The 20,705-nt window shown below is 29.2% G+C and overlaps 1 protein-coding gene and 1 long non-coding RNA gene across 3 annotated transcripts in view; one reads left to right on the forward strand and one right to left on the reverse strand.

Annotated features, from left to right (window-relative positions):
• Nucleotides 1-20,705, forward strand: part of LOC136976998 (serine-rich adhesin for platelets-like) — a 121,986-nt gene that overhangs the window by 91,871 nt on the left and 9,410 nt on the right. Inside the window, exon 5 of the mRNA XM_067272406.1 lies at nucleotides 1,468-1,734. Within this exon, the coding sequence (XP_067128507.1) occupies nucleotides 1,468-1,734 (267 nt within the window). The remainder of the gene's footprint in view (nucleotides 1-1,467; nucleotides 1,735-20,705) is intronic.
• LOC136976999 (uncharacterized) overlaps nucleotides 5,610-20,705 on the reverse strand; it is a 34,847-nt gene continuing 19,751 nt past the window's right edge. Inside the window, exons 1-4 of one of the 2 annotated variants that reach the window (XR_010881013.1) lie at nucleotides 12,650-12,835; nucleotides 11,401-11,478; nucleotides 9,773-9,970; nucleotides 5,610-5,765 (exon numbers count right to left, since the gene is read on the reverse strand). This is a non-coding gene — a long non-coding RNA (uncharacterized lncRNA). Of the gene's footprint in view, nucleotides 5,766-9,772; nucleotides 9,971-11,400; nucleotides 11,479-12,649; nucleotides 12,836-20,705 lie in introns of those variants that run through there. The other variant, XR_010881014.1, reaches the window with a different exon arrangement.

Raw genomic sequence — 20,705 nt, forward strand, 5'->3', positions numbered from 1 at the left:
ACCACTTTTAGGTATTTTTATTCGCCGTTCTTGCTTAGAAAATAATGCCAAATTGTAAAAAAAGAGGTTAGAAAGTGACGAAAAAATAGTTATTGCTATGGTAACACAACGATAAACATCAATGCCTATGACATGGTTCGAAAGGGAAAGAAAGTGTCTTTTCCTCCTTCCAAGGCCCACTAAGTAGACAATATCACGCGATTGTCTTAAATGATGTTTCTTACGATCATTAAACTTTACTCTCTTATGTTCGTCTGCGTGTCTATCCGTCCACATTTCAAAACGAAACCCATCTAAATCCGTACGTTTTTATATTAATTTTCATAAACAATATAGTGTGAGACGTATAATTTTATGAGTTTTTACTGCTGTATGAATGGTTAGAGGTTGATTAGAAATATCGATTTTTTGGGTCGAGTATGTGCATTATTAATTATTTATAGTAGCGCATTCTTTTCTGAAACTAGTAGAAATTTTTCAGCTGCTTTAAGATTCTTGTATCCGTATATATATATATGTATATATTTTAATTTATTAATCGCATTTTATAATATATAACAATACGTTTCTGAGTCTATATATAAGCTTTAGATAATTAAGACACATCTTGTTTACTTATCTTCTCTACTGATTAACATATGTAGCTGATAAGTATCTTCTCACACTGATTATTTAAATTTAAAGTTTTGTTTTATTCTGTGTTTTTTTTAAGTTGAGCAGATAAATGTGTTTTTGCGATGTTTTTTGATAAAATAAACTTACTCACGAAGAGAATTTTTAAAGAAAATGTTATATTTTTGAAAAAATAGAGAGCCAAGTTATATTGCTCTTATCTCCTTTAGTAGTAATTTTATTTATTTATTTATTTTAATAAGAATGCCCCACAGTAAACACAATTCAGTTAATTATAAATTGTTTCGATAAATTTTACTCTAAATTTTCCATCTAGATCGCTGTTAATTACATATTTTACTCAATTTTCACTGAAGGAATTCCCATAGAATACGCTTAAATGTAACTTTCCCCAAGCTAATTTTATCCAGATTTACGTTTTACATGTTTTGTTACTCTCTTAACCACATTTTCTAGCTTAGAAAAAACCCGCTTTCGGGCACGCTCTCGAAGAAGTTATCCAACAAACACCCCTATCAACCCAGACTCTTCTGAAAGTCGAACTTACTCAACCTTAAAAATAAACAGTTTACTAAGACAATAAACACATCAGCGGAAATTGAACACGTTTCTAAGAAGAAAACAGTTTATATTAAAGCAGGCACGAGCTATATTTTACCCCCCTGTATCATCTAAACAAGTTATAAAAGAAAAAATATATATGTATGTGTGTGTGTGTGTATATATATATATATATATAGGAAAAATTCGAGTTGTAATTAAGATTCGACTTAATTTAAATTAAGTAGAAAGAGCAGGAAGTAGTTGAGCAACTCAACACGTGTATCGTTACAGGCTGAAGAACTGAGTACATTGGTGGGTAGTGCTTTTCGTATGGCCTACGCCCAACAACTACAGCGCCAGCAACCTTCTTCATTCCACGACTTGATCAGTCGACAGTTGGAGCAGCAGCGCCAGCCGTGGCACACATCTGACACTGCAGAAACGACAGACAACAAAGCTACTGCCGTCAGCGGTGCTGGTAACAGCTTGATGACGGGTTCTCCCTTACTGGGAAAGGAGGCAACGGCGAATGATGTAATATCATCATCTAGGCAATGGGTAAGTACTGGCTTTTTAAACTCATCATCTTCCTCTTGCGCTTCTCCACCCTCCTACAAACTTTTCTTACTCTCTCTCTATCCTGCAACTTCCTCCGAGTTTTTAGCGCGATGCTACTATAGTAGTAATGTATGTATGTATATATATTAAATAATTAATACTTATATACTTAAAAATTGCGGTAGTTTAGAGTGGAGAAAGTTCATTTAAGCGTGACCTCGAGCACTTGTTGCTGTAAAAGTAGCATTGGAAAAGTCAGAGAGAGGGAGAATATCAAAACAAATTCCGTTGCTACTTTCACGAAATTAATTCTAAAGAATATTTTTTAAGAATGAATTTTTTTTTTGTATAGAAGGAAAATGGATATCCTTCCTTAAGTGATGCCATTTTTTAAAATGGGAGTATTAAATAACCATTTTCAATGTATTCTTGTCGACATGTGTAGTCTCGATTGCCACTTTAACTTTCTTCTCCCTTTTGAAATTTGTTTTTTTTATGTAACAAAAAAGATGCAACATCTTTGAATAAATCTAAAATAGATTTTTTCTTTTAAAAAAAAAGTACTTTTATAATATGAAATTTTCTCAGATTGATTAGAAAAAGCGAATTCCTTTTATCAGTTCTTAATTGAAGTGGTACTTTTTAAAGTCTGTCGAGAGAATTTTAAGCATCGTCGTCTTACCAGTAACGTTATGGAGATGTTCTAGAGTACCCCAAAAGTCATAAATAGATAATTATGGTAAATAGGGATTGAGGGTTTTTCATTTAATATCGGTTTCAATCACACGGTTTCATCATACAACACCCTTTGAAAGTATCGACCCTTATCCTAAAATATCTTTTGCTTATGATATTTAAAGCCTTTTTAGACATCTTAAAATCGTCACTCGTCTAAAGAGACTCTACATTTCAATGCATAAAGCCCTCAGGTTCGACTTATAAAAGGTACCCTTCATGTTTAGATCTTCTTGAATATCCAAGGATAAGTCAGACGTACAATATAAGCTCCTATCTGGCCTCCAGGCTCAAATGATAAGTTTTAAACTTATTATTTGGCTTAATAAAAATTTTTCTAGAACATTTTCAAGAAGTAAAATGAGTAATTTCATGATAAGAAGCAGAAAATAATAATAAAAAAATGGAAATAATAAAGACAGCATGCTGACTTATAAGGATAGTTTTTAAATCTCATCTTCCAGTGAGGAATTTTTAATATCAAAAGCAATGAGACGAGACGTGATGTGACAGGAGGCATCATATCCTAGATTAATCTAGAGTTTCCCCCCTTTACTAATATTTTTGGTCATGTTAAATATTAAGTTTTCAAACGAATGTTTGGAGAATAAACGGCGCGGTTTATAAATAAACAGAGATTTCTAGACTTGATAGACAATATTTTACTTTATTCTAACTCCTCGTAATTTTCCTGGAAGCTTTCGTCAGAATGGCCATACATTACGTCTGCAGTTAGATCTATTTTTAACGTTTAATAGTATTCCACTCAATTATTACAAAGCCCCACTTCATTGAAGTATACGCTCCACCAAATCTGTCGTCCAGAATCATAATCAGATATAAAAAAAAGAAGAAAATAGTACTTTAGTTTCCCTCAGAGACTTTAAAAAAATGTTATCTTTGTTTATATCTTAAAGAATTTCGAATTGGTTCAAGTAATATTTAAGAGATTCCACTTATAAATTACGTATCATGCTTGAATTTTTTCAGGTTTTTATACATTATTCTCTTCTATATTATACCTCACGCCATCTGTTATTAACGTGTACAACTGTTTGATATTGAATTATTCATTAACAGAATCGTTTATGAATTAAAAAGTATATATACATTTAAACCTTTAAGAGAGAATTTTGGATTTAATATATAATAAAAAATTGAAGGGGAGAGTAAAATCTTCCTTAAGTTTTTCATTAAAAAAACGTTTTCAAGTTCACGGGCAATCGGATTTGAAGAGAAATATAAATATTATAAAGAAAGTTTTGATTTATGTACGGATGAAAATGACATTTTTGATCGTTTTCAAATTCTCTTGAAAAGAAAATGCGAAATAGACAAGAAGAAATTTATGAATTAAAAAAAAAAATACGGCAAGTGAAATGGATTTATAAAAATTGTGAATGAAAGCTGACGTAACAATGTGTGAAATGGACGAATTAAAATTTATGTAACAATGCATGAAACGTATGAATAAAAAATAGACAAATAGGAACTAAAAACTCAAACTTACGTAATAATGCTTAAAATTTACGAATTAAAAAAATATGGTGAGTGAAATGAATTTTAAAAAATTGTGAATGAAAGCTTACGTAACAATGAGTGAAATGGACGAATTAAAATTTACGTAACAATGCGTAAAACGTATGAATAAAAAATCAAATTTACGTAATAATGCGTAAAATTTGTGAATTAAAAACAGAAAGAAAAATTTTTTTAATAATAATTTATGTAAGAATATTTGAAATTTATGAATTAAAAACAGAAGAAGAAAAAATTAAATAATAAATGAAATGGAAATGATTACAACAATGTTGGAAATAATTTAAAAAATGAAATAAAGAAGAAAGTAAAAAGGATGAAATAGAAATAATAAAAAAATAAATATCAAATTCTAATTTTAAAATCTCAATGGAATGTTGCAGAACGGAAATAATATAGATTTTAATGATGAAAAATATACGATTTTATAATTGCTTTTGAATTTTTCATTTTAATGATTTTTTTAAATATTATATTATACATGTAAAGCATATCTTAACGTTAAAAATAAACAGTTGGTAAATGATTACGAGATTATCTATTGGAATTTAATATATTTTAAGAAAAATGTAACTCATTGCGCCATCTGTTGATTAAATACATAAATATTTCTAAAATAACTTTCATCAAATAGGTTTAGTTGGTATTAAAGGGAATTAATTGAGGAAACAAAGTATTATAATAATTTATTGTAAAAGATTTATTGAATTTAAATGAAATTACTTGAACACTGAATGCATTCTATTGCTAATAATAATAATGTAATTATTTGTTAATGAATTTAATTTATTAAATTTTTGAAAATTAAAATATTTTGCTTTTATTAATTTTCTAAGGAAAAATACTAAAATTTGACTTTTCTACACGAATTTTTAAAAATAAATTCAAAAATTTACTGATCAAAATATTTTCTTATCTTTAAATCTTTGTGGATATGAAACTTTTTACTTCTCACATGCGTTTATCCCGAAGGGTCCTCGAGATATCTTCAAAAAAGAAGAAAAAAAGAAAAAAACTTCGTGAAAGTTGCTTACATTCGAGACTTTACTCACTAAGATTATTTTTTGAATGGTCAAGCATTCTTAAAATTTCTAAAAAATCAGCAAAAATGTCCCTCCAATATCCATTGTCTGATATACCACAAAGCATTCTCCAAACACGCCTCACGGGGTGAAGTTTCATACGATACATGGGACGTTTTCAAATATAAGAAGTTCGATTTTAAATATATATATATAAGATATTTTTTTAGATTTAGGGAAAAGATTCTTTCAATCTAATGATAAAAAAAAAAAGAGAGAACATTCGTCAAAGGAATGAAGATTTAAATTTACAGTTGCCATAATTAAGTCCTTCTGATTCGATCGTTATGTTTGCTAGGTGGGTATGTGTCAACAACGTTTGTTTAAAACCATTCCTTCCAAGTTAATTTCCGGTCCAATCACAAATCTGTACAGGATCGATGTTGACTCTAAGAATTATTAATGGATGCCATTTCGATAATAAACAAAAAAAATATGGGAGGGAGGGAGGGAGGGAGGGAGGAAGAGAAAACAAACCGAACAAAAACTTATTATTTTTTATTTTATTTTTTTTTACTTTTTTATTTTTCCTTCGTCCGGCTGAATATATACAGACATTAATTTTATAAGAAAGACAGAATAATTGTACAAATTTAGCCGATCAATCAAGTTGTGCATTAGTCAGACGTACTGTTTGTCAATACATGCTTCTTATTCATCTTAAATATTGAAGATCTGGAAAAACATTAATGACAGGTTTTATATAAGGAATAAATTATGTGTTTAAATAAATTATATATTTTTGATCATATTGATTAACTTTACGTTCTCCTTTCGTATACATTTATGGATTAATAAATACAGGAAAGAAAGAAAGAAAGAAAAAAAGAATTTTTCTAGTTGTAATAACACGACGTGAAGATAAACTGTTTATTATTAATATAATACTAAAACAGAAAATTACCTAAGTTAATTTATTTTCTAACTTAATCACGCGTGTTAAATTTTCATCCTGTTTGTTAAAGATAATGTTTCTGTTTTATTATATTCCTCTTAATTTAACGCTTTTTAAGTGAATTTTATCTTTAAAAAAGTCTCTTAAGCGATTCTTTTAATCGCAGAATCTTAAATTATAAGAACTAGTTCAAAAAATAATATATAAAAAATTTATTATACTCAGATTCTATCTACTGATTTCAGTATATTTTTTAAAAATTTTATTGACTTTTTTTAACATATAAATCATTGCTTTCATCTATGATTTTTTACAGAATTTCCTCTTAGTTTTTTTTTTAAAATTGTAAAAAAAAGCCTGATTTTTTGCCACTTAGTTTATTACCGTGTAAAAAAATTTATAATATTTTGCATATTAATATAAGATTATTAAATTCCTATTATTTGTTTGTTTATACTCTGTCAGATTTTGAAAGTTCTTTTGAGAGTTTTGTTTACAGTCTTGATCTTTTTTTATTTCATTTTTTCCTCCTGGGTTCGATTTTCAGTGAGTGGGAGATATTGCCTTTATTCGACTCTTCTGATGCAAGATCATACTGATGAAGATTTACGTAAAAGAAGTTACTGTTCATCGAAATAAATTCACTCTCGGAGTAAACAGGATTATTTTTAGCTCAATGATAACTTCATATCGGCATTATATATTTTCATATGCAGCAATTTTAAAATTCTAAATTGAGTTTTAAGATTTTTTTTCTTTTTTTTTACATGATGAGAAGTGAAAGTTATGAATAATAAGCTTGCAACCAGTAGAAAAAAGAAAATAGTAGCGAGTAATAAAATAAATGTGAGGGATGGAAAATAAAATTTATTTGTGTGAACTGTTTAAATCCGTAAAAAATCCCATAAAAAAATATAAAATTTCTTTACTCTCTACGAATGGCTTTACTGCACGTGGGATTTTCATTGCCAAATATCACTTTATAGACCCTTTACGTCTTTAGCTCGTTGGTGAGTCATTCAGTGATTCATCCCAAAAATTTTAATGTAAAATGTATAACATATACAATATGCTGTTGATGATATTAAATTCGTGCGATCCACTCCACCTCTTTGGTCCTGACGTAATGACACTTCCCCCTCTCCCTCCTTCTACGTGGATACATAAATCACGGATGATGGTTTCGTTTTTAAAATGTCAAAAACCTTAATTTTAATAGTGATAATTTCGTTTTCTACTGGCGAAAACGTTTAATTAGATTATTCATCTTACTTCCTGCCCTTTTATAACCTGTCGTCTGAGAGTCCAGGTGTGTAACCTTGAGTCACACAGGTGGGAAAGGACACAATCGAAGGACATCTTTGATGACGTCAGACGGTTATATCTTCCAGCAACAATTGATGGCATTAAAGTCTGGCATCGCAATTTGCTTCTCTCACTCGTCTGGAATAATCCCGATCTGGCGTATTATGTTTTTGTGGTTTGGTATGGATCCAACGTGGAATTAAATCGTATTTTCTAGTTAATGATTATAACAAAAGCATTAATAATGAGGCTTTATACAGAAGAACAATGCTATAAAAATCAACAGCCATTATTATTATTGGGATATAAAACGGTATGATAGATTTATTATTATTATTATTATTATTATTATTATTAATTTCGAATTTAATTTTTACCTGTTTAGTCAGCTTAAGTGAAATTAATGCGATGAAAGATATTAAAAATCAGTATTTAAGTTGCTTAACATTATTAATTTATATTTGATAGAGTATTCACGAGGAAATTTCTCAATTATATTATGTAGGGAAAAAAATTATATATATATATATATATATATATATAAGAGGAAAGGGAGGAAAAAGGAAAAAAAAACAATTAGGGACTGTAAAACATTTTCGAATCTTCGCTGTCCTTCATCTGCTTATGCAGGTGTCATATTGCAAATTCAATACTCGCATAGCATGAGAAATTAATAAGACTGCCTCGTTGCTATAACAACCCTTTGCAGGAACTTCACTCATTTTCCGCTTCTCCAACTTCAGACGATGGATGTGGTTGTTATAACAACGCGTGCTGTTTGCGCGCGTGCTGATGTTGAAGATGATTAACACACGCACCAAAAAAGAAAATTCAACTTTTCATTCATTTTCGTTAATAAGGCGTATATTTGCATATTTTTTAATAACGAAACGAAATTAATAAAAGTTTTTATTATTATTTTTTTAATTAATTGCGCTTCTAAGTATATATAAAACTACTTATTTTATCAATAATTTCATTTAGTTTTAATTTTTTCAAAGTCTCTCTCTCAATATTGGCACGTGATTTATCTCGTGTTTTACGTATAAACATTTTAATTAATATGTTTCATTCACTATCAGCGCGTGAATGGAACTGATTAGCAGAAATGTTATGGTTTGTCTGTATCATTCACTTCAGGCGTGCAGTAGTAAAATTTTTTTTTTTGTTTTTGTTTTATTAATCAATTTTATTTATTTTTACTCGAGTTTAGAGCGTGCTACTATCGTTTTTTTAATTCATTAATTTTTTTATGAATGAACTCTTAGTACGTTTAATTAAAATTATTTTTACAAAGATACAGTAGTAAAAATCGTAATTAAAATTTAATAGATATTAATTAATTAACTACTGATTAAAATATTAATACTTTTTATACCATTTGTGTATATTTAACTGATAAAATATCTTACTTTAAAATATTAAAATAAAGGTTTAACTAAGGTTTCTTGTATATGATTTTATGTTATACATATTAATAACTCATTAGGTATTTATTGATCAAATATGAGCGCTTGTCAAAGGTTTTTCTCGTTAATATAACTTTAATTTCTTATTTAAAAAATTATTATTTAAAAAAAACGAAAAAATTTAATTAATATATTAGAAACATTTATCAATATTAAGTTCGATTTTCATTATATAAAAATGCAAAACTGTCACGATAAAAAAAGCATGACTTATACATTATTGATTACATGTTTACGTCTTTAAAAATTTTTAGTTTCTATTTAGAAGAGGGCGAAAAAAAAGACAATGATTAACTAGCAGTTTGTTACGTGATGTCATACATTTAAAATTACTTTAATTTTTACTTAGAACATCAATCAACGATCGGTTAATTTTTTCTAAAGGAAAGTAAATTGTCGATAATGTTAAATGATTTATTATCGATTATATCGTTTCTACATTCGTCTATAATTACAAATTAAATTAATTGGCTAACAAACTAACTAACTTTATAATAATTTGTGGAATAACAATTCGTATACTGTGTGATACAAAATAGGGAGAGAGGAAAGGAAAAAAGAAAAACGTAATAAACCTTATATGCATAAGTTAATTTAATAATTATAATAAATATAAAACCTCGTAGATGTTGCAGATTCATCTCTCCGAAGAGTAAATTATACAATTAAATTAGGAAAACGTGAAAATTTGATGTTAATTACGAGTAACAATTCATGTTTTGACGTTGTCCCTTATTTGTATTTCTCATAGTCAAATGTTGTATTATAAAGTATAAACAAGGTAATTATCTTTCCCAGCTTTGCATTACTCAAATTAAAATCTTAACATTTAAATTACTTCTCCGATCTTCATATTACACGAAGTTAATGTCACAATAACATCTTGCCTCAGTGCCCACACATTAAACGAAACAAAATACAAACACAATCGCATCACGTGTCTAAAGATAATAACAAATAATCGTAACAAACCGACAGAGCGAGAATACTTAAACAAGCAATAAATTATTTACCATTCTAGCAGTATCTTCTTTAACCTTTATATGACCTTACTTGTGCCTTATCGGAATGGAATGCAGCATAATCAAGGTCATCCATAACTATTGTTATCTGACTATAATGGTGATGGCATGCCGGACATGGTAATTATAGTGATATTTAGTAGCTCTAGATGAATAGAGTAAAATGAGATGCGAAGATAGAGTAATAATCTATAAAAAAAAGAATTTTTTTTTTATATATATAAGTTATACGTGCGAGTCAGAGCAGACTTTTATCTTATATAAGTCATTCCATTCCTTTTTTTTTTTTTTTTTTTTTAATTAAAATAAGAATGCAACCTTATATAAATTAAGCCTTTAGGCGTATTGGGAATTACGTTATAAATTATATTAAAATTTTCTAACATATATTATAGTAAAAGAAAGATTTTTCAATAAAATTTTCAAAAACTAGATTTTTTTCCCCTTTTCCCCTCTCTGTTCTTTCCCTTCTCCCCCTTTCTGTTTTGTATAGAAAACGGCGTATTCAGATTTTTTTAAAGGAAAAAAATAATAATAATAAAAAAACGAAGAAGAAGTTTATAATCTATTGTTGAAAGAGAAGCCAGAGAGTGTAGAAAGCTAACATAATTGGTTCCCTTGAGAAAATTCGAGAAAATAGAAGAAGAATCGCAGTCTTGTTATCGTATTTTGCCTGGGAGATTTGCAAGATTTTTAATTTTGAAATAGTTGCAGGGATGATATCTTTGTTTTATTATTAGGATTAATTAATTAGAAAATAAAGAAGATAAGAAAGAATGCGTGAAGGGAGCAACTAATTGAATTTACAGTAATCAAAAAGTATAAGTGTAGATTGTCTTTACCATAAAAAGCCAGCTAAGTGAGATATTATCGTGTTTACAGATACGCTTGCATGAAAAATGGAAAAGAAATTAAAAAAAAAGTATCTTTAATTTATATATGAAGTAACAAAAATATTGAATATTTATATAAGAAAAAGGAGAAAGAAGGATACAGATTTATGGATTTCTAAAAGAGAAAAATTGTATGGATTTTCTTCGTTTGTTCTTAAAAAGAAAAGTAAATATAAGAACCTTATGCATAAAAGAAAATAAATTAAAATACACGTATATTAACTCTATTTTTTTTTTATCAATCTTTTAATGAAGATAGCGAAAATGTATAGAATTTCAAATATTGACAATAAATATTTAAGCATAGATAGATACAAACTACTCGCTTGTATAGAAGACGGAACTTAACACAGGGAAGCCAGCAGGACCATTTAGCTATAACCTCAAAAAAAAAAAACAGTTTTAATTGGATAAAAATTCAATGGAATAATAATTTATGTATTTACATACCGGGGCTTGAAATTTAAGTTATAGATCCTCTCTCGATCTCTGACAGGCCCGTTAAAAGATCCTTAAACTTTAATAGACCGCGAGCCACCGGTTGAAAAAATCGAATTCGATAAATAAAAACAATTTAATTAAAATTATAAAGAATATTCATAGAAAAAAAATCTATCAGGATTACATATAAAAAAAGAAATCTATTAAGTACACGAAACGATATTTTAAATCTAATTTTCTTATCTATTTTAAAAAATGATTAAAAGTCAATAAAATAAAAATTACATTTCTCAACTGCGTACAACTTTCTTTTTTCTTCTTCTCTTCTGAAATTTTTCTTTCTATAAATATCTTCTTTATTATCTAAAATAATATCAAGACAATAGGGGTGTGGTTAGTTATGACAAGGTAATGGTTCCTTTTAATATATTAATTTTCGATACAGAATCACTTAAATAGCACTCATTCGATTTTACTTAAGTAAAATAATATTTTATATACAATTTTTTAACATTAAGTTTTATATATATATATTTATTTATTTAACATTTTCTCTCATTTTTTTAAAAGGTCAAGTAATGTTAAAGATGTGTATGTATGTATATATGTATATAATATCTTTTTTTTTTTCTTCAATATCTAGTTTAATTAATAGTAGAGAAGAATTAAAAATATTATTGAAAGAAAATTGTTTATCCTTAAAGTTATTAACAAAAATTAATAACTCTTTCATCACGCTATTAATTTTGTGTCTGTGACAGTAACTTGTTTTCATTTATAAGCAATTAGTATAGATAGATGCTGGAAAATATTCGTGTAGCAAGCTATTTAAAGCTATTATTAATCAAAAATGGTTTTCGGGTATAGGTTGTGTTTACTTTATTGATCTTTCATCTTCTTCTCTTCTTCCTTTTTACATAAAAATTATTTATTTAATATTGTTTTTTTCTTTTTTAGTTTGTTAATTTTCTAAACTCATTAAGTATATATTTTAATTGATCTAATTAAAATGAAAGAGGAGAAAAAAAACTTTTTTAAACAATTAATTTAGTTTATTTCCTTACGAAGCCCGTATCTAAAAATTCTAAATAAAATTGTGTTTAAAATTGCCACGTGGACGTTTAAATTTCGAATTTTCGAATCACGTGATTACGAAAACCAATGAGAGAGAACGTTTTTAAATATGGCGTATCGCGTGACTCGATTAGTCCAATAAAACCGAGTAAAATTGCCACGTGACGGTATTAGGATTCAAATTTTTGATTGTAAAAATCACGTGATGGTTTTAACGGATATTTTCAAATTTTTTTAAAAATCTTATCCAATAAAATTATTTTTAAAAAGTGTCATGTGATCGCATTACGTTTCGAATTTCAAATTGTATAATCACGTGACGGCAGCAATGAGAGGGGGGTAAAACGTTAAATCGAGGCGCGTCACGTGACCGATAATCACGCGGCACGCTTAACTACGAATCAATAAGAGCGTTTTGAAAGTTAAATTGAAACGTGATCGTATGATTCTGAAAACTTACGAACTTTGTGATGGGTCATTCTATTGCATAAATCAATAATTTAAGATTACCGAAAAGGTCACGCAATCACGTCTCAATTCGAAATTATCGAATTCTATTGGCTGATACCGAAGCATGTGACACGAAAATTTAAATGTCACGAACGTCGTTAAAGCAGTCACGTGATCTCCCTTTAAAAAAATTCTTAACGAATGGGAAAAAAATGAAAAAAGGTAAGAGTATATATTTAAATCTCAATACTGTTTACATATTAACCAATAGGAATTTTCGAGACGAAATTATACGATTAATTTAAAAAAAAAAAAAAAAAAAGTTCTCTTCCAGCGCCATTCTTGCTTCTAGTGGGCTAATTAAGTTGCGAAGTCTTTGCATCACGTCTATATAATTTAGATTTTAGGGGGGAAGTAATTGTTTTGTTAATTTAAAAAAAATAACCCGTAAGAAAATGTAAATTAATGACATTGTTTGTCACTCGACTATCCTGTAACAACCTTCAAAAAATATATATTAACTCTATTAAGACGTTCAATGAAAATTCTTCTTAAAAAAATTTAAAAGCATTATTTTTAATTAAAAACTTTACACTTTTATTTTTAAGGTTAATTTGAACAGGTGAAAAGTGGACATTTTCAAAGGAATAATTTTATAAAAATGTTTTAAATTTAAAGAATTATTACTACTTTTAAATTTAAAAAAAAGCATTAATAAGCCTCTACTTGATTTATAAAAATAATATTCAAGCCTTAATGACATTATTTTTTTTTTTTTTTTTTTAAATGCTTATTTTTCTTACTAAACTGAATTTTTTTTCTGTGTTAATTTTAACCGTCTGTCAGGTTGTCTGCCTGTCTCTTCACAACCGTCATAGTCATTGTCATGGTTTATATTTACATTAATAAATTATTAAATCAATTCACCACGACTTCTTAATTTTTCCTTAAAAATTCAAAATATATATACATATCTCTAACATTAATTACAATCGAGAAAAATTATATATGTATTAATTTTAATTGTCTGTAAGGTTGTCTGCTCGTCTCTCCTCATATTCGTATTAATAAATCATTAAATCTATTCCGGGATTCTTGTTAAAAATGTATTTTTTTTTCTGAAAAATTAACGAGAATCTTACGAAATGTCAAAAAACATAGAGATTTGCAAACTTGAGATAGTCTCTTCCCCTTAGAGACATCATGCTGGTATTTTTAATTATTCTACTCGACGCCTTCAAACAAAAGGAGGACTTCATAAAATTAAAAGCGACGTCCTAATTGACAAAAGTGTCTCCAACATACGACACTACGAGAGGGAGATGGGGAGAAAAGAGGGCGTTAAGTACCCTCCAAATGGGAAAGATCGTCAAAGATACCAAAATTTTTGGATCACGTAAATTTTGAGGCACGCGCATTCTCGTGTCTTATTCTAAAATGATTTATCTACTTTTTAAATTTACTAATTCTGTAGTAAAACTCTGAGATTTTATCTCGTCTTCGTTTGCTTTTTTTTAGTTAAAAAATTCAATTTGTCTTTATGAAAATCCAGCAAAGAGTTGTTTAACTTTCCCGGAAACGTTTAAAATTTTAGTGGTGCCATCTGTTATGATATTTTTTACTCGTTATAAAATGGCAAAAAAAAACTTAATTTTGAGGGTAGGGATGGGTTTAATAAAAAATTGTAAAGGCTAACAAGAGTAAAATCGTCAATAAGTACGACCCTACTCGAGGTACGACACACGATCCTCCTGTATTTCACCACCCCTCGACCTTTAATCACCAAAATTTAATAGCATCAATCCTCCTAATACACAAGCCTACATGCAAAATTTCAGAAATTTTCGACAAAAAACGCAGGAGTTATTAAGCTTCAAAGACGGTACACAAAAACGTGCCCTCCCCGCACAAACAGCCATACATACAGGAAAAGCTCCCGAATTTTTTTTTTTTTTTTTTTTTTTTTTTTTTGCATTTCTCGATGTTTCAAGGTGTCCTAAGTCCAAAAATGTAAAAATATTAGGGGGGAGTCATTTTTTGACCGATTGCCATACTTTCCCTCTGTTATAGGTAACAGAGCCGGAAAAGTAAAAATTCAATTTTATTGTTTAGTTTAATTTATTAATTGTTACGTCACATTAACGGTTGATACTCTGATGTATAAATTAATTAATAACACATTTCTGTTACGTCTCGAATTATTTTTTTATTGGTTAAAAAAAAGTGAATTTTACGTCATTACCTATCATATTTGATGACGTAAGAGAAATTGAAAACATTTTTAAACAAACTTCATTCTTATTCGTTAAAAGATTTGAATTTCTGTTACGTCATTAAGCGTCATAATTATAGTTATTATTTCGTTATCGATTTTAAATTTAAATAATAATAATAATAGTAAATTTTAATTATATTTTAAAAAATAATAATTAAAGATTTTAATGGCTTTATTTAAATTATTATTTCATTCAAAATTAACAATTTATTCTAATTTTTTAATTATTATTTTTTTAATATATATTTTTTTTTACCAATTTTTAACAAAAATTCCGTCTCGACGTACAGTTACATAGAGCGTGACGGACAGACACACTTCAGAAATATTTTATTAACGTTTTACTACAGTAAAAAAAAAATACCTATGATTAATAATTAATTCGACAAGACAATAATACTAGAAAAATTTAATACGTCATCAATAATGCGATCATTTGAACCAATCAATAGCGTTCATTTTAAATTGCGTTTTAATAATTTAAAAATCTCAAATCGAATGACGTCATTATATTTGAAATTTGAATTTTTTAACATTTTATAAACGCATTAAAAAACTGAAGCCGGGGAAAAAATCAATTTAATAGAGTGCAATAATGAAAGATAAATGGCAATACTACCGGTTAATAAAACTTTTATAAAACGGATTTTTTTCACTTTATATATATATTATATTAAATCGTTAAAAAAATGTTTAAAATATTAATTTTAACACATTATTACTTAATTTTACTAAGAAAACTGTAGAAAATCCCGTCTTTAATTATAGATATAAGAGTTTATATTATTAACACCCTCGAAGTTGTTGCAGACTTAACTATATAAGTAAACGACGGAGCATGCTCGAGCTTTTTGAAATTTTTACATGCGCAGACGTCTAAGGGTCAGTTACACTTGTACAATTTTTAGACACGAGATCGGGCGCCTCTTTTATCTTTTTCTTTATTATTATTATATTTTTTTTTTTCCTTGGTTATGATTGCGAAATTTTAATTAGTTTCTAAACAATGGTCCCTTTGTACGAGTTCAAAAGATGTATGGTGACTACTACTACTCTAATTAAGTTGGTGCCTTGCTAAGAAGTTAGCATTCGCCACTTGTTTACGTTGCACACCCCCTTTCTAGCAACACTGTTTACTTGTGTATTGTACCACGTGACCGGCTGGGACTCTTTATTTGTAACGAAGTTATTGCTGTGGGTATTATGGATAATTGGTTAAAGAAGTCACTGGTCTTCTCTAGTGGTTTCCAGGGATTCTCGTGTAATGTTTGTGGAATTATTTGGTCTAATGGGTGCCTAATCGGTAGTTTAGTTGCCCTATAATTATCTATCTACGGTTTACTAGTTGTAATATTCAAATATTGATGGTGAGTCGTGAGTAATTTTGTGTAAAATTTTATTCCGTTCGGTAAATTCGGCTGTGAAAAATCGTTTATTTACGCGTCAATTGGCAAAAAAAAAAAAAAAAAAAAAAAAAAAAAATCGGGTGAAAAGTGGATAGAAAGATACGAAAATTGCGTAGGAATCGGCAAGAATTAGGAAAATTAGGCAAAGAATCGGTAAAATCGAGTGGGAAATTGGCAAAAATTAACAAAAATTATATGCAAAAACTGTAAAATCTAGATACAAAAATATAATGCTAATTCTGTAAATTTATAACAATTGATTTTCTGTTTTTTACTCTATGATTTTGTTAATGGACACTTAATTTATTAAATAGTTTCAATGATTAATAATAAATTACTGTATTAATTACTGAATTACTTTTAGTAAACCATTAGCCTTATATTTTTTGTGTTAAGAAATTAATCTAAATGTTAATATAAAAATTGTATTAATTTTCTGTTATATAGGCCTATTGTATTAAAATCAATGATTACTGACTTCAGACTCAAAAATTTGTACTATTGCATTAATATTTGAGTAATTTTATTCTTGTTTTAGGACTATATAAAGCAAAAAACAGGCGATTTTTTAAAAAAATTTTGAAATAATAATAATAATTTAATGGCTTAACTATTGATTTTATGCCATTGTTCTGTATCTTTTTTAAACAAAAACAAAGTCAGTATTTTAGTTTAATCTCGTAATAGTGACTAGCAAGCGCATGCAATTAATTCATGGACTAATTTTATGAATTGGCATGTACAGTTGTACAAAATCCACGAATTATTTATATAATTAGTTTTGTTCTTCTACATCTTTCTCTAATTGTGTTACTATAGAAGTAAATTAAGTTAATGTATTCGAGTTCAGGTAGCCCAGCTACATTTTCGTGGATTTTTCACCCGATTTTACTGACTTTTTTACTTTCTTACCGTCGGAAAATCGAATATAATTGTACAAAATCGATTATTTATTTATACAGTTTTATCGAACACCGATATTCCGACTGATTTAGTTAATTTTTTTTTACATTTCAGTCTGTGATTTTATACGTTTCGCACGTTTAAAAATAGTATTACTCTCTATAGAATATTGATTTTATACACCTTTACGTTATACGTGTACTAAAACTATTTTTACAGCAAAATTTTACAAAATTTCTCGTAATTGTTGAACGTATTGCTTTTGCAAGACAATATTTTTCTGTTGTAGAAAATTTCAAACATGAAACACTGCCTCCATATTGCTTGGAACCAGCACGTTGTATTATCTTAAGTGCAGTAAAGAGGGAGAAGGATACTAAATTTTACACCCTCCTCTCAACGTTTAGTACTTCAAGAGGTTGGTTACAAAATAATCATATAGTGGTCTGTTCAAAATTAGTGGTTTTACTACTGTTTACGAAAATCGATAAAACTAGTGGACGAAACTTCAAAACTTGATATATAACACGACCATTACTTTGTGGTTGGAAGGTTTAATGAGGTTTCTTGAAATGACATTTAGTGGTTGCATAATAACAATGGCTGCGAAATTAGTAGCCCAGCAGATGCATAATTTGAGTGTATAACGGTTGAAGAATCAATATTCTATTCTACAGTTTCGTTCTTGATCATGTGATACAGTGGTTGCGACATATTGGTTTCGAAATCAGTGGATTTAGTTGTAATTAAACCCACTGATTTTCTGCTATTGTATCGATTTCTGGTTATAAAACAGTCTAATTACTGACTCCGGTATAGTTATATTGGTTTACTGAGTAAAATCAATATATAATGTAGCAGAGTGTGATCCGAATGTTACGCAAACAGTTACGAAACTAATGACTGTAAAGTAGTGTAAAGATTAAAATCTGTTAAGTTTATCCTCTAGTTAACTAGCAAGAAAGTTAAACAGCGAGTTAACACCCGTTTAAATTCACTTTAACCCAGTTTTTATGTAAGAATCGCCATCTTAACAATTTGGAATAAGAATGAAATGATACAAAATATAATGAATCCTTCCTTAGATAAAAAGGATTTTAAAAATCGATAGGACAGAACGGTTGCACAAACGCTTTTCGAGCACGTGGAATGGTATAATTACGAAAAGGTACGTAAGTGGAATTCCGAGAGACGTTTCCATTTGTGCACTTCCACTCCATCCTCTTCATTAAAGCACTTCTCACAACCTCCTTCACTCCAACTCGGCCACATAAATTTTGGAAGAGGTTAGCAACTTTTGTTACTGCAATAGTGTTAAAACTAGTTTTACTTTAACAAACTTTTAAACTATAATCAAGTTCTGCTATGTATTTACTACTATTACAGTAAAGTTCTTCAACGTTTCTCTCTCTCTCTAATCGTGTTAGTATAGGAGTAAATTAAGTTAATGTATTCTGTTCAAATAGCCCAGTTACGTTTGTAATTACTCATATGTCGTGTAATATGTTTATTTTATTACATTAATAGCGCATCAAAGTTTTACAACGTATCACTGACGTAATAATATTATTACTATTATTATTATTAGTAGTAATGTGACTCGAACGTTTATTGCTGCTAAAGCATTAGAATGGCATCACGAAATTCCTGGATGGAATTTTTGCTTAAACGGTCACGTGACCGACGGGTTAATGTAAAAGTTTGCAGGTGGTGTAGAAGCATCCAGCACCTGCCCTGTCGGCTCTTTGTGCTCGAGAACGGCGATCTCTCCCCCCTCTTCGCTTGTTGCCCTTGTTTACTTTGATAGTCACGCGAACTGCTTCTATCATTAAAAAATATATGTATATATAATAGATTAAAATAAACATAACCGGAGAGTAGAGACGGGAGTTAGTGTTATGTTATACACGATAATCCTCGATCAAATTTCTCCTACGTTATACGGGGGAGGAGAGTAAAATGAACTACGCGAGAAACAAACACGTGAGCAAAGATATCAGGAACAATAAGACAGCTAGACCAGGTATAAATTCCTAAGAGGAGAAATCGATAAAGGAAACAGGAGACGGACCACAAAAACTGTGACAGCAGAACCGGAGAAGATAAAAGCTGCTGCTTGCTCCCGCTTCCTCTAATCACTGTGTCTATATACATGTTTACGGCCTCTTATCCAGGAAGGTGTTGCACGCAGTGACAGCTGCCAGACGTACCTCTTGATGGATAGTTTAAACTAGACAGACGCTAATGCGCTGTCCTTCTCCTTATCTTCTGTATTCACCTGCTTTTCCCTTCAGTTTCTACTCTCTCTCTCTCTCTCTCTCTCGTCGTTCGATCTCGCTAAAACTAAGGAGAAGTAAAACCTTAGTTACATGGCTAAGATTAACACGATTGTAGTTTTGTCATCACGCGATCGTGCGTAAAGCTTCGATTAAAGAATGGTTAATTGTTTCACTCTACTAATTAGGATAGCTTCAGATTAAAAGGGAAGAAAAAGATTGACCTTAAATGCTATAGGATCACGTACGGATTGTGTAGTAAACTTCTTAAATTTCATGTTTTTTCGGACTTAGTAACGTGTTATGTACACGTATCATCGATCTATTCTTCTGCTAGTGAGTGAAATTTAAGGGGAGGAAGGAAAAAAGTGCTATGGGAATGGCCATTTCGATTGTTTTGTGGGTTTATCAATTAAGTAGAATACTCGTCAGGTGACGAAACGAGTAGGATAGTCACCTGATCGTCGGAGAACTTTTTGTTTAGTCTATACGAACAATCCCCGCTGTCATCCGTTTCTCTCCAATTAACGACCTGTCAGGTGACGGCCTCTTCCGGCCCTCTTCGATCCTTATCACGTGGCCCGAGGCCTTAAACTTCCGGTGGAAAAGGATGTGAACTGTTTGAGAGTTGGGGTGTGTTTGGATGTGGCATCGGTCACGTGCCTCGGCTCGATATTCCCCCAAGGAGGAAGAAAACCTCAATCCCCTGAAATGTTGCAGATAAACACTCGGTTACGCGATCGATTTGAATATCTAATCAGGAAACCAAGAAAAATGGTGAGTTGTGACTGGAATTGTAAATTTGTCGAACACCAGGACATAATTAACTCGCGGATTTTTTCGTAGTTTGGGCTTCTGTCTATACAGATAGACTTACAATTTACTTTTTAATCATACCCCAGATAATATTTCGACTCTTGTAAAATGAAGAATTTCACATAACAGTTGACAAGATTGATTTATTAATCGTAGACTTATTAGCTTAAAACGTATTAGTTTAGAAGAAAAAAAACAGGAGGCCTTGCTATACCGTGACTAAGTTTTCTTAATATTAATTCTTATTTTAAATCAAAATCGAATGAGTTCCTTAATTTAAAACTTAATTAAATTTGTTCCTAAATTTAGAGTTTTATTGAAAACATGTTAATAACATAAGTATTTAATTATAAACACATTTTCTTTTGTTAAATTTTAGGAAATTGCTTA

Source organism: Centruroides vittatus, unplaced genomic scaffold (assembly GCF_030686945.1).
Source record: "Centruroides vittatus isolate TY-2023 unplaced genomic scaffold, ASM3068694v2 contig_439, whole genome shotgun sequence".
NCBI lineage: Eukaryota > Metazoa > Arthropoda > Arachnida > Scorpiones > Buthidae > Centruroides > Centruroides vittatus.